The sequence below is a fragment of the Erythrolamprus reginae genome, chromosome 2, assembly GCF_031021105.1.
Source record: "Erythrolamprus reginae isolate rEryReg1 chromosome 2, rEryReg1.hap1, whole genome shotgun sequence".
NCBI classification, from domain to species: Eukaryota; Metazoa; Chordata; class Lepidosauria; order Squamata; family Dipsadidae; genus Erythrolamprus; species Erythrolamprus reginae.
The window spans coordinates 15,023,835-15,037,155 of NC_091951.1; the positions used below are offsets into that span (position 1 = coordinate 15,023,835).

General features: G+C 38.1%; 1 protein-coding gene across 1 annotated transcript; it reads right to left on the reverse strand.

The window, feature by feature from the left end:
• Positions 1–898: 898 nt before the first annotated feature.
• LOC139158329 (vomeronasal type-2 receptor 26-like) lies at positions 899–11,550 on the reverse strand. The gene is made up of 5 exons (XM_070735633.1): positions 11,389–11,550; positions 8,870–9,670; positions 3,633–3,835; positions 3,055–3,188; positions 899–1,794 (listed from the first exon to the last, which is right to left on the reverse strand). The coding sequence occupies exons 1-5, from the start codon at positions 11,548–11,550 to the stop codon at positions 899–901; spliced, it is 2,196 nt and encodes a 731-aa protein (XP_070591734.1).
• Between the last annotated feature and the right edge of the window lie 1,771 nt (positions 11,551–13,321).

Here is a 13,321-nt window from a genome sequence, read left to right on the forward strand (position 1 = left end):
ATGTTAGCAATAGCACTTTTTAACAGAGCCAGCATATTGCCCCCACAATCCGGGTCCTCATTTTATCCATCTTGGAAGGATGGAAGGCTGAGTCAACCTTGAGCAGGTGCTGAGATTTGAGCCTCTGACCTGCAGATCTAGCAGTCAGCTTTAGTGGCCTGCAGTACTGCACTCTACCCACTGTGCCACCTCAGTTCATTTATCTGTCGGTCGGTCTGTCTGTCTGTCTGTCTATCAATATATCTATCTGGATTTATATGCCACCCCTCTTACATCTGAAAAGATTTCCTATTAAACAGTCCCCTACATCTAAAAAGTGATTTTTACCCACATTATTGTGACTAAAAATGAGACTTGATATATTGTTATTGCTTTCTTTAGGAATATGGAGGAAAGTAATAAGGGGAAAACATCCTCCCCATGTGTGCCTTGCTCTCTTCCTTCCCATGTTTTAATCAGTTAGTGCTACTATTTATTATTTTAATATTTTGTTTTCTTTTGTCTCAGTTGTCATAGCAATAGCACTTAGACTTACATACCACTTCACAGAGCTTTACCACACTCTCTAAGTGGTTTACATATTGCCCCCAACAATCTGGGTCCTCATTTTACTGACCTTGGAAGAATGGAAAGCTGAGTTAACTTTGAGCCTGGTAAGATTTGAACTGCAAAATTGCAGGTAGCCAGGGGTCAGCAGAATTAACCTGCAGTACTGCTTTCTAACCACTGTGCCACAATGGCTCTTTAAGCTGCCTGGAGTAATTTCTAGCTACAATAGGTTTCATTTAGGTTTAATAAATAAAAAAACAAACATTAAATGTTCAAATGTGTTTTTCAATCCTATTAAATTACATTTTTGAAAAATAATAAATTTGTAAAGGCCATTTTGTTTCCTATTTTATTTTGACATCAAATATTCTTTTGTATTCAGATCTGGCCTAAAAATAATAAGGTAGCATTTGGGACTGAAGATGCAGCCCAACAGACCAGCACTGGAGGCTAAGATGGAGAAGGCTTGAACTGCCACCATGTATTTCCCCTTGGTGCTTAGGTAGGCTGGCACAAAGGATACCCAGACACTGCAGAAAATCAGCATGCTGAAGGAGATCAGTTTGGTTTCATTGAAGGCTCCTGGGAGATTTCTAGCCAGAAAAGCCACCATGAAGCAGATGGCAGACAGAAAGCCCATGTACCCAAGGGCAACATAAAACATGGTAACAGAACCTTCATTACATTGTAGGATGATCTCTTTAGGTTGGGAGTGCATGTCAGAGTCAGGGAATGGGGGGAAAGTGCCCAACCAGATGCTGCAGATGACAACTTGGAGACCAGAACAAGAAAGGACAATGGAGTTGGCCAAGCTCTTCCCCAACCACCTCTGCACTTTATTTCCTGGTTTTGTAGCCAAGAAGGCTAACACCACTGTGATCGTTTTGGCTAAGATTGAAGAAATGGCAACTGAGTAGACAATGCTGAAAGCTATTTGTCGGAGGAGGCAGGTCACTGTCTTTGGCTGGCCAATGAACAGGAAGGAGGTCAAGATGGAAAGGAGGAGGGAGATCAGGAGAATGTAGGAGAGGTCCCGGTTGTTGGCTTTGACAATTGGTGTTTCCATGAACTTAATGAAGATTCCCAAGCCAAAGCCTGTGGTTAAAAAGAGGAACAAAGCAATGGCAGTCAGGATGAGCCCCAGATTTTCTTTATAAAAAAGATAAGTTTTAATCTTGAGGATACAGTGAACTCGATTGCTGTTTGGATGTTGATCTTCTGGACATTTGGTACATTTGTCTGCATCTGAAAAAAAGCAAGAGTAGGATCTCTCTTTAGCATATCCTTTAATCAAATGCATTGTTTCGATAATATATTTTTGATGTGACTAGATATAAAGAAATATAAGGATGAAGTCAATATATTTCATCATTTCCCTCCATCTAGAACATTTTAACATTATTTTTTGATGTCACCTTTTCCTTAATGAACTTGTTGAGAGAGAATAAGGCAGGGAGAGAGGATTTAAGGAAGGAAGGTAATTCTACCATTTTACTATCCTCTTGAAAATTGGAGCTGAGTCTTTTCTTAAAGCTTTAAGACACCAATGAGATCTACCTTGCAAATGGAATGAAGTTCATGTAATGGATTGCTTAATGTTGCTAAAGCCAGCTAGTGGATAAATGCTACTTTTGCCATGGAGAAAGAAATGTTAGGTGGAGTTCTCCTTGAAGATGAAGTAGCTATGGAGTGACGACATCAAAATGTATTCCTGTGTTTTATATAAGCAGAAAAGGGTCATCTTTCCGAAGTTCAGGGAGGAAGTCTGACTCAGTCCCAACTCATTCATCCTCTCCTCCTCTTATCACTACTTGTGAAGGCTGGGCCAAAACATACTCAGACAATGGCTTTAAAGAAGAGCCTCCAGCAGAACCTGGGGAAGTCAACCTCAGGTGATTACCTGAGGCTGATACAAAGGAGAAACCACATGTACAGATAGCTCAGTCAAAGGATTATTATATGAGGTTGCCTAGCCCCTCCTGCCCACAGAAAGTAGAACACACAGCCAAGACACCCTATGAGACTCCTTTGGCAAGGTAGCATATCTTTTGATTAAAGGCAGGTGGTTCCAACCAGAAACTGTGGCTGCCCAAAATACCCATCAGACATGGACACTTGCAAGAATCTAACCAATCTTATAAAGATCCAAACAAAGTTTGATCATTATATTCTGGAACTTGGAAACTTTCACAATAGCAAATTATAATAAATCATGGAAGATGTGTGCTAAGTGATTAAGAACAAGAGGTACCATCTCAATACTCAACCCAGACTTATCTTGTATATTTAGCCATAAACTTTCTCCCTGTTTTCTTGGTTTATATGCCAGATTAGCCTCCAAGTTTATTTCTTATAATTCACTATGACATACATGTATATGTTGATCAAGCTTCAAGAGGTGAGACACACTCTGGCCAACCCTTTCATAATGCATGTTCATTGAGAATCTCAGTGGAGATCTATGGTCCTTCCCAAAATCTCTCCTTTTTTCCTGCTGTCACCTACCTTCCTGGGTGGAGATGGATCCTTCTGGGCAAGTATGACAATGGTAACAGCAGATGGGCTTCCCTTCCTGAGCCACCTTCATGAATCCAGCAGGGCAATTTTCCACACACCTGGAAGGAGGCATAGGCTGGCCAGAAAGAGAGGGGAAGAATAACATCCAGAACACAAATTATTTTATTTCCTAAAAAAAGTAAAAGGAAAAGTTTGGGGATCTCCAATTCAAGGTTTAGCTTTGCTAAATTCAAAGTCTCAAGAAATTTAGAGCTCCTCAAACTGATGCGGTTGTTTGCTGTTTTCCTATTATCTTCTCTACTAGTTCTTTTCCCCGCTAAAATTTTATTTTAAATTCTGAATATACCTACTGAAAAGAAAGTTGAATGGATTTCTGCTTTGACAAAATCAATCACTTTGTCCCATGATTTAAATCTAGCTTCCTTGTAGAACTTTGATAAACAGTTAACTGGAATAGTTAAGGATATTGGAGGCTCTGCTCCAATTCTGCAATTGTTTTGGAAAGACCTTCATAAAGAGCAGAATAATTTCTTTCCCTTACCGTGTTCAGCATTTCCATCTTTGCAATAGCATTCTGGTTCAGCATCAACTTGAAACCTAAGGATCCCACTCTTTCTAGCCTCCCAACTACCACTTGGTTAGCGGAGAAATTGGAGAAAATCACCATGTTTACAATGTCCAGGTCTGCTACCAGCTCTCCATTCTCATTCAAATATACCCCATCGATGGAATTATTATAAAACTGAGAGGTTCGAAGGAAAGGATGAAGCTGGAATGTAAGAGAAAATGGCCAATGTTACATAGGACACAGAAAGCTCTTTGGCAAGACTCCCCCTTTTGAGCTGGTATGAAGGATCTATACTAAGGAATATAGAATAAAAATCTTGTTGGAAGGACCTGTTTATCCCAGGCATGTTTAAATTCAGTTACTGTGGATTTACCAACCACGTCTGCTGGAAGTTTGTTCCAAGGATCTACTAATCTTTCAGTGAAATAATATTTTCTCATGTTGCTTTTGATCTTTCCCCCAACCAATGGGAAATAACCAAAGCAAAGGAGACATTCAGTATGAATTAGTGAGACCCAAAGTTAAAACCTTCAAGGAAATAAATGTTGTCCAGAAGAGGTGGAGGAAAAAATATTTACCAAGAAACTTGTAAAAAGAAATTGTAAAAGAATTTAGCAGGGTGAAATGAATTGCAGAAAAGACAACAATGAAAAATAGGAATTTAATTTAATTGCTTTTTTCAGAATACAATAAAACTATAGTCAGAATAATTGTATGATTCTTAAAATTATAACATTGATTCCAAACTGCTATGTAAAGCTATACGATAGAAAATAAATACCTGTTGGACCACGTTCCTGTCTAACAGACTTCCTGTCCTGTTAGACAGGAACATGGTTATCCAATCATGTAGGGGTCCAAAGATGATATAGGATTTTAGCTTCAGAAGTAGTTTGTCCTGTACAAGGCTTTACAAACATCTATGTAGATTGCATCTATTGTTTTACCCAGATCAAGTTGAGTGATCCATATGTTTTTGCAGTGTAAGAGATGCAGATTACATGATAGTTTTTTTCCTAAAAGCAAAATGTTTGTTGGAGAGTAGGTTTCTAAGTGGAGTATAATGGATTGGTTTATGATTGATTCAATGACTTTGCAAGTGACAGAACCCAAATATAGCTTTGTCCGAGTCTCCGGAGAGGGGCGGCATACAAATCAAAATTATTATTATTATTATTATTATTATTATTATTATTATTATTATTATTATTATCATTATCATCATCATTATCATCATCATCATCATCATCATCATCATCATTATCATTATTATGTCAGTACAACACAGCAAACGAGATCACTATGCTGGATTTTGTATTTCATCACCAGTTGGACGCTTCCCAAGCACCTAGGACTGTGTGATGTAGCGGCGAATTATGTTTGCCGATCCCAGTAAAGCGGCCTTTTGCAATTGACAGATGGAGATTTTGTCAATTCCAATGGTTTTCAAATGTCCGCTGAGATCCTTTGGTACTGCGCCCAGCGTGCCAAGTATCACTGGGACTACTTTCACTGGCTTATGCCAGAGTCGTTGCAGCTCGATTTTTAGATCTTCGTATTTCACTAATTTCTCTAGCTGCTTCTCCTCAATTCTGCTGTCCCCTGGGATTGCGATGTTGATGATCCATACTTTCTTTTTCTCCACAATCAGGATATCTGGTGAGTTGTGCTTCAGAATTGGTCAGTCTGAAGTTGGAAGTCCCACAGTAGTTTTGCTTGCTCATTTTCAACCACTTTTTCGGGCTTATGATCCCACCAGTTCTTTGCCACTGGTAAATGGCAGTTCCGGCACAAGTTCCAGTGGATCATCTGTGCCACAGCATCATGCCTATGCTTGTAGTCAGTCTGTGCGATCTTTTTGCAGCAGCTAAGTATGTGATCGATTGTTTCATCTGTTTCTTTACAGAGTCTGCACTTTGGATCGTCTGTTGATTTTTCAATTTTGGCTTTGACAGCATTTGTTCTAATGGCCTGTTCTTCTGCTGCCAGTATTAGTCCTTCTGTCTCCTTTTTGAATGTTCCACTTGTAAGGCATGACCAGGTCTTTTCTTTATCCACTTTGCCTTCAATCTTCTCCAAAAACTGGCCATGCAATGCTTTGTTCCGCCAACTGTCCATACGACATTGAGTTACAGTTTTTCTGTACTGGTCCTTAGTTTGCTTCACCTTGAGAAGCTTCCTATTGTTGACCTCCATCAACGTTGACTCTTTGCTCTCCTTCACATAGTCAGATTATTATTATTATTATTATTATTATTATTATTATTATTATTATTCAACTTTACTTGGACATCCTTTTTTGAAGACAGCAGTTTATTTATTTATTGTTTGTTTGTTTTGTCAAGTATGTAATGGTGGTATACAAAGATATAATAATATTTATATACATGATACTAGTAAAAGGGAAACATTAGGACAGGGAACAGAAGGCACTCTGGTGTACTTATGCATGCCCCTTACTGAGCTCTTAGAAATCGGGAGAGGTCAACAGTGGATAGTGTAATAGTAAAGTTTTGGGGGTTAGGTGATGATACTACAGAGTCTGGTAGAGAGTTCCATGCATCAAATACTTGGTTACTCAAGTTGTATTTCCTACAGTCAGGTTTAGAGTGGTTTACTTTAAGTTTGTATCTGTTGTGTGCTCTTGTGTTGTGGTTGAAACTAAAGTTGTCAGTTATAGGAAGGACATTGTAGCAGATGATTTTATGGCCTAGTGACCATAGGTTGGGTAAGGAACTAGTCCTGAACGATTTAAAAAAAAATATGTTTAGAGGTTTGGCCAAGATTGTGGAGAGCTTTTTAAAGAAGCATGCACATAGTCCATCAGGTCCAATAGATAGATATGGTTTTAGGTTGCGTAATGCCTTTCTAACATTAGCTTCTGTAAAATTGATTTGTGTTAGATCGTTGAAGATTGTTGAAGTTGATTGTGATAAGTCCATTAGGTCCTTTAACGGGTGAGATGGATCTTGAGTCTTTGAGTTGGTTATAGTTATAGAAGGCATGAGTGACCTTTGTAGAGAGAATATTTACTTCTTGATTGATGTGATAATTGGTATATTCAGTCTTTATTTGATGACACATATTTTTCTAGTGGCTTTTAACATTTGCAACATAGCCTGTTTTATTTTTTTCGCCAAAGAGATTGTGTTTTTTTTGGACTGGAGCTTCCTTATTTTTATGGGTAGTTTATTTTTCTTGATTTTGGTGATTATCTGTATAGTTAAACTCAGGGCCATCTCTAGAAACTTCAATGATTTCTTCAGTGGGAAATTTTGATGCAATAATAATGCAAACCTGATCTATATCAGGTTCATTTGTGACTTCAAGCCCAAATAGAATAGCATTATTACGTTTTTGTTCCCGTTCAAGGGTGTCTTTGATGAGTAAGGATATATTGTTTGAATGGTTGGTAGATTTTTGGAGTAGTGGTTGCTGTGGTTGTGCAAGTGGTTGAGGTAGTGGTTGTAGAGCTAGTGATTGAGGTAGTGGCTGTGGTATTTGTTGTGAGCCGCCCCGAGTCTACAGAGAGGGGCGGCATACAAATCTAATAAATAATAATAAATAATAATAATAATAATAATAATAATAATAATAATAATAATAATAATAATAATAATAATAATAATATTGGAGTATGATTTTGAGCATTTGAATTTCCATTTGTCTGTGCTGTAATATTTTATCCAAAGATGTGAAGCATGCTTCTATGCATTATATTGTGATGCTATGGTTGTTTCCAGGGTTTGGAATTTATTAGACATGGTAATTAGATCGTCCAATATAGGTAGACATGATAGAGAGAAATAAAGAAATGTGGAAGGAAATTCCACATTTTGTAGGAAATTGGCTACATTTTTGTTTATTTCCAGGCAGGTATTGTGGGCCTAATTTGGGCACATGTGACTTTTTTGTATTCTTCTTTCTCTATGGTGGTTTTGTTACATTTGTAGCATATACCATCTTTGGTCAAGGTATCTTTCATTTGGGAGTGTTTGATTATGCAGGTTTTTTAAAAATTTTGTTTGGCATGATTAATTAAATAGTGACTGACAGATAAGTAAATAAGTTAAACAATAATTTAACAGATTAATTAATTAATATCAACAGCCAATCAAACCCTGTCTCTTGTGACTTCATGACTATAACTTTGTTGCTTCTATCTTTTTGCGATTTATATTGAATTTGTTTCCTAGTATTTATTTATTTATTTATTTATTTATTGGATTTGTATGCCGCCCCTCTCCAGAGACTCGGGGCGGCTAACAGCGACAATAAAACAGTGTACAATAGTAATTTGGTATTGATGATTAAAAATCAATTAATATAAAAACCAAACATACATACATACATACCATGCATAGAATTGTAAAGGCCTAGGGGGAAAGAGGATCTCAATTCCCCCATGCCTGGCGGCAGAGGTGGGTTTTAAGTTGTTTACGAAAGGCAAGGAGGGTGGGGGCAGTTCTAATCTCTGGGGGGAGTTGGTTCCAGAGGGCCGGGGCCGCCACAGAGAAGGCTCTTCCCCTGGGTCCCGCCAGGCGACATTGCTTAGTTGACGGGACCCGGAGAAGATCCACTCTGTGGGACCTAACTGGTCGCTGGGATTCGTGCAGCAGAAGGCGGTCCCTGAGGTAATCTGGTCCGGTGCCGTGAAGGGCTTTATAGGTCATAACCAACACTTTGAATTGTGACTGGAAACTGATCGGCAACCAATGCAGATTGCGGAGTGTTGGTGTAACATGGGCATATTTGGGAAAGCCCATGATTGCTCTCGCAGCTGCATTCTGCATGATCTGAAGTTTCCGAACATTTTTCAAAGGTAGCCCCATGTAGAGAGCGTTACAGTAGTCAAGCCTCGAGGTGATGAGTATGGTTTGATTGCGTATTGCCCCGTATGACTGTCACTGGATGTTGTGCCTTGTGATTCTTGATGAATGTATCTTGTCTTTTTATGTATACTGAGAGCATATGCACCAAAGACAAATTGCTTGTGTGTCCAATCACATGTATCCAATAAAAAGTTCTATTCTTATTCTATTCTATTCTACTCTACTCTACTCTACTCCACTCCACTCCATTCCATTCTATTCTATTCTGTTCTATTCTCTGTATTACTACTGTTAGAGTTGGTTAAAAAAGACCTGACCAGTCAATGCATTGTTCACAAAAATGTATAATGTATATGGAAAAATACAAAAAAAATTGGCATATATAAAAAAAGAAAATAAGTACCTGCCATGCCTTTAGCATGGGAGTTTTCAAATTTTTATCAACTTTATATGTCCTTCTGAATCTGGATATGTAAGCTGTATTTAATGTCCGTGCCACAGCCCAAATTGTGTTGTAAATGAAATAGTTATCCCCAGCCAGGATTAGATCTATCTCCTCTTCCATGAGAGCTTCCAATTCTTCTCTCTGCATGCACCGTCTCCAGACTTTTACCGAAAAGGCATCATTGGTGTAGGAACACAAGAAGGAGGTCTCTACATAGTTCCTCAAAAAAGAATTAAATTTCAGATACCCATTGTACTTTGCAATTTGATATTTTGTCATAGGAAAGTAAAATATGCTATGGATGTATCGAACAGGGAAGGTTTTTTTTGAAAAATAAATAGTGATGTCCCAGCGGATTGTGGTGATAAGGACTTTTCCTCTGGAAGTAACCCTTTCAAATATCTGACCCAAAAGTGTAACACCTGCATGATACGAAGTCAAATCTGCACCATAAATAAAGACCTTCACCTTTCTCCAATTGAGGTATAAGTGCCAGTCTATGTTCACAATCCAAGAAGCTGTAGAAAAGGTTTGTGATAAAACTGGGCAAATGCCATTTCTAATCAACATGGAAGTAAATGTCTTCATGAACGTTTGTCCATTCTCAGTGTCTGGAGCAAGGAGACCTACCAAGGTCCACCTGAAATGAAGGACCAGCATCACCATCCCTGGGTACTGGGCTCCTTCAGCAGGGAGCATTGGGTAGAAGAAGAAAGGATTGTCATCATTCAGACCCTGGGAATCAAAACCATGATTGATCTGAAAAGAAAAAAAAGTAAACTTGATTTGATTTTTGTGAGACCATTAAAACAAAATTAATTACTGCTCATCTGTCTGGAACCCACACCACATCTCAGACATCAATACCCTTGAAAATGTCCAAAGATATTTCACCAGAAGAGCCCTTCACTCCTCCACTCGAAACAGAAAATCCTACGAAAATAGACTAACAATCCTGGGCCTAGAAAGCCTAGAACTACGGCGCCTAAAACACGATTTGAGTATTGCCCACAAAATCATATGCTACAATGTCCTACCGGTCAATGACTACTTCAGCTTCAACCGCAATAACACAAGAGCACGCAACAGATTCAAACTTAATACGAACCGCTCCAAACTTGACGGTAAAAAATATGATTTCAACAATCGAGTTATCGAAGCGTGGAACTCATTACCGGACTCAATTGTGTCAACCCCTAACCCCCAACATTTCTCCCTTAGACTCTCCATGATTGACCTCTCCAGGTTCCTAAGAGGCCAGTAAGGGGCGTACATAAGTGCACTGGTGTGCCTTTCGTCCCCTGTCCAATTGTCTTTCATTTCTTTCACCTATCTTATATAATCTCTTCCTTTCATATATCCTCTCCTCTAGGTTAACTTTCACCCTCATATATATTACCACATGTCTATTTTTCTCCCTATGTATTTGTGTATTGGACAAATGAATAAATAAATAAATAAATAAATTCTAGCTCTAATGGAGCAAATGTTCCACTCCTTGCAATGAAGAACCTTTTATAGGGAGCCTATGATCATTCTGCTCTTTTGCTTTTCTTCTGCCCCCATTTTCACACTGCCCCCATTACATTTTAACTTCCCAGATGTTGGTTGGAGGAGCTGTTGCCTGTGAGTGGAGGAGACTGAAAGAGAAAGGTAGATTCAAACTGCCCCCATTACATTTTAACCTCTCAGCTGGTGGGAAGAGCTGCTGCCTGTGAGTGGGAAAGTCTGAGAGGGAGTACAAAGAATAAAGGTAGCAGCCCACATGCCTAATGGCACACAAATTATATAACTACAAACCAAAAAAAGCAATAATACATTCAGGGTTCCTGCACATGAGATTGTGATTTTGTTTTATTTCAAAATAACTGGCTTATTTCAGTATAATATTTGTTTTTCAATTGTGTTTCAGAGTACTCCATTCAAATTGGGATACTGTCCTCTTTGTAAACAAATACTAGTCTATGTGGACGTGGACAGATGACCTATCTAGAATCTCTAATCTGTGCTCTCCAAGCAGAAAGTATGTGCCCAATTCAGTCATTCCATTCTACTGAGCTGCCGCAGCCCCTTCTACCACTCACTTCTCCAGAAGATGTTGGAGTAGTGTAGGGTTTCCTGCCTAAGCATGAGGTTGTACAAAAAGACCTCCAAGGTCCCTTCCAACTCTGTTATTCTATTCTATTCTATTCTGTTCTGTTCTGTTATGCTATGCTCTAATCTAATCTACTCTACTCTACTCTATTCTATTCTCACTTCAGTGTAGCATTTGGCTGTTGCAAATAGGCAGCAGAATGGCACAATCTACATGACAATTATGCGAGGGAAAGGATTGTCTGCTCCAATCCTTCTCTTCCATTTGATAGAACTTTCATCTTTACTTCATGCCCACAATACAATTGTGCTCTTCCTTTACAACAGAGGATGTCTGGCTGTAAGTTACATGTGTAAAAGTGGTCTTTACAACAAAGACACACCTGTGGGATTTTGTAGGTTCCCAACATGGTTGAAGTCTGGAAGGAGATGTCAGTATCCGCCCCTTCGAGAACAGCCACTGTGTTTCTCTGTCTTCCACAGCTGTAGTTGGGAACATTGGCCTCCCCTTCTGAAAGCAGGTCCAGCAAAGCCTCTGAGGTCATTTGTGCACTGAAATAATTTTCATAGGTGATGTATCCCAGGGTGACATTGAATGAAATGTTGGGATTCCTGTTGATCGCTTGGATTGCAAAAAGGAAGGATAGAATTTTCCAGTACTCTGTTGATGCTTTCCTGAAAGTAAGAATGATCAATGGAAGCGACATATTATTTGTTTTTTTCAACAATGGTATTTTTAATCCACCTAAGACTGAGAGACTTGGAAGCATTTCCAAATCTCTGAAAAATCTTTCAGCTATCTGAATGGAACTCTGGGATTCTTTCAATTTTTCTTTAATTTTGGGGTACTGAATACATATTATGTCTCTGAGTTAATCTAGTTATTATTAGCTTTCTCTAATTCTCTTTTAAATTTAAATTTATTAAGATTTCTTTAGAAAGTGAAATATTAATCAAAATAAAAAAGGAAATAAATAGAAAAAGAAAGAAAAGGTCCATGAAATTAAAAAACCAAAAACATAAAAAAACAACCCCTAATATCCAATCTTCTTTTCAACAGATGATTTTTCATTTCTGCAAATTCTAAAGTTTTCACAATCTTATCCTTACTGTGGGAATTCATTGTTGTGTATAAAATAATCTTGCTGCAGTTGCCATATATAAAATCCATCCACTATGAATACTTTCTAATTCATTATTCGAAAGTCTCAATGAAAAAGAATCCTGATTTCTTCATGATTTTTGGTCTATCAAATTCTTTGTGTTATTGTGTTACTTTTTATTTAAAAATTCTAAGCTTTCTCACAAGTCCTCCCTACATGGTTAAATATTTTCCCATGCTCTTCACAATTCTTGCATTTCTCTGGTGCCTTATAAGAACAGATCTTTTTTTTAAAGACTTAACTTATGATAAAGTGTAAATTGAATACCAGTTAGCCAAATTCTCCCCTTCTCAATTTAATATCCAAAGCTGATAGGGCATTAAAACATACAAATATAATTATCTGATGTTTCAAATTCTTAAAACTTTATGCATTTTTGTTCATCATTTGTACATAATTCAATTTCAGATTCAGTTTTGGCTTATTCTTCATATTGTCCTTTTTCTTGCTGTTGTATTAAGATTTCAGACTGGCTTTTAATCTCTTTCTGCCCCTTTGTCTGTTTAACTTCTCTAATAATTAATAAGTGGAAGTTTGACCTACACTGTAATGAGGTTAGCTACCCAATAGGGCTTTTGAGTGCATGGCAATAAGGGCAAGCACTTAGTTCAGGGTTCAAAAAAATATAAGACATAGTCTTATCGAGCAGTAGGAAAAGCAAGTAGGATGCTTGGCTGCATAGCTAGAGATATAACAAGCAGGAAGAGGGAGATTGTGATCCCATTATATAGAGCTCTGGTAAGACCACATTTGTAATACTGTGTTCAGTTCTGGAGACCTCACCTACAAAAAGATATTGACAAAATTGAATGGGTCCAAAGACGGGCTACAAGAATGGTGGAAGGTCTTAAGCATAAAACATATCAGGAAAGACTTAATGAACTCAGTCTATATAGTCTGGAGGACAGAAGGAAAAGGGGGGACATGATCGAAACATTTAAATATGTTAAAGGGTTAAATAAGGTTCAGGAGGGAAGTGTTTTTATTAGGAAAGTGAACACAAGAACAAGGGGACACAATCTGAAGTTAGTTGGGGGAAAGATCAAAAGCAACGTGAGAAAATATTATTTCACTGAAAGAGTAGTAGATCCTTGGAACAAACTTCCAGCAGACGTGGTAGGTAAATCCACAGTAACTGAATTTAAACATGCCT

Coding starts and splice junctions, on each gene's coding strand:
- LOC139158329 (XM_070735633.1), bottom strand. CDS start 11,550: ATGACCTCAGAGGCTTTGCTGGACCTGCTTTCAGAAGGGGAGGCCAAT. Junction 3,836..8,869: donor CCATGCTAAAGGCATGGCAG/GTACTTATTTTC, acceptor CTTACATTCCAG/CTTCATCCTTTCCTTCGAAC. Junction 3,189..3,632: donor ATGCTGAACCAGAATGCTAT/TGCAAAGATGGA, acceptor CCCCTCTCTTTC/TGGCCAGCCTATGCCTCCTT.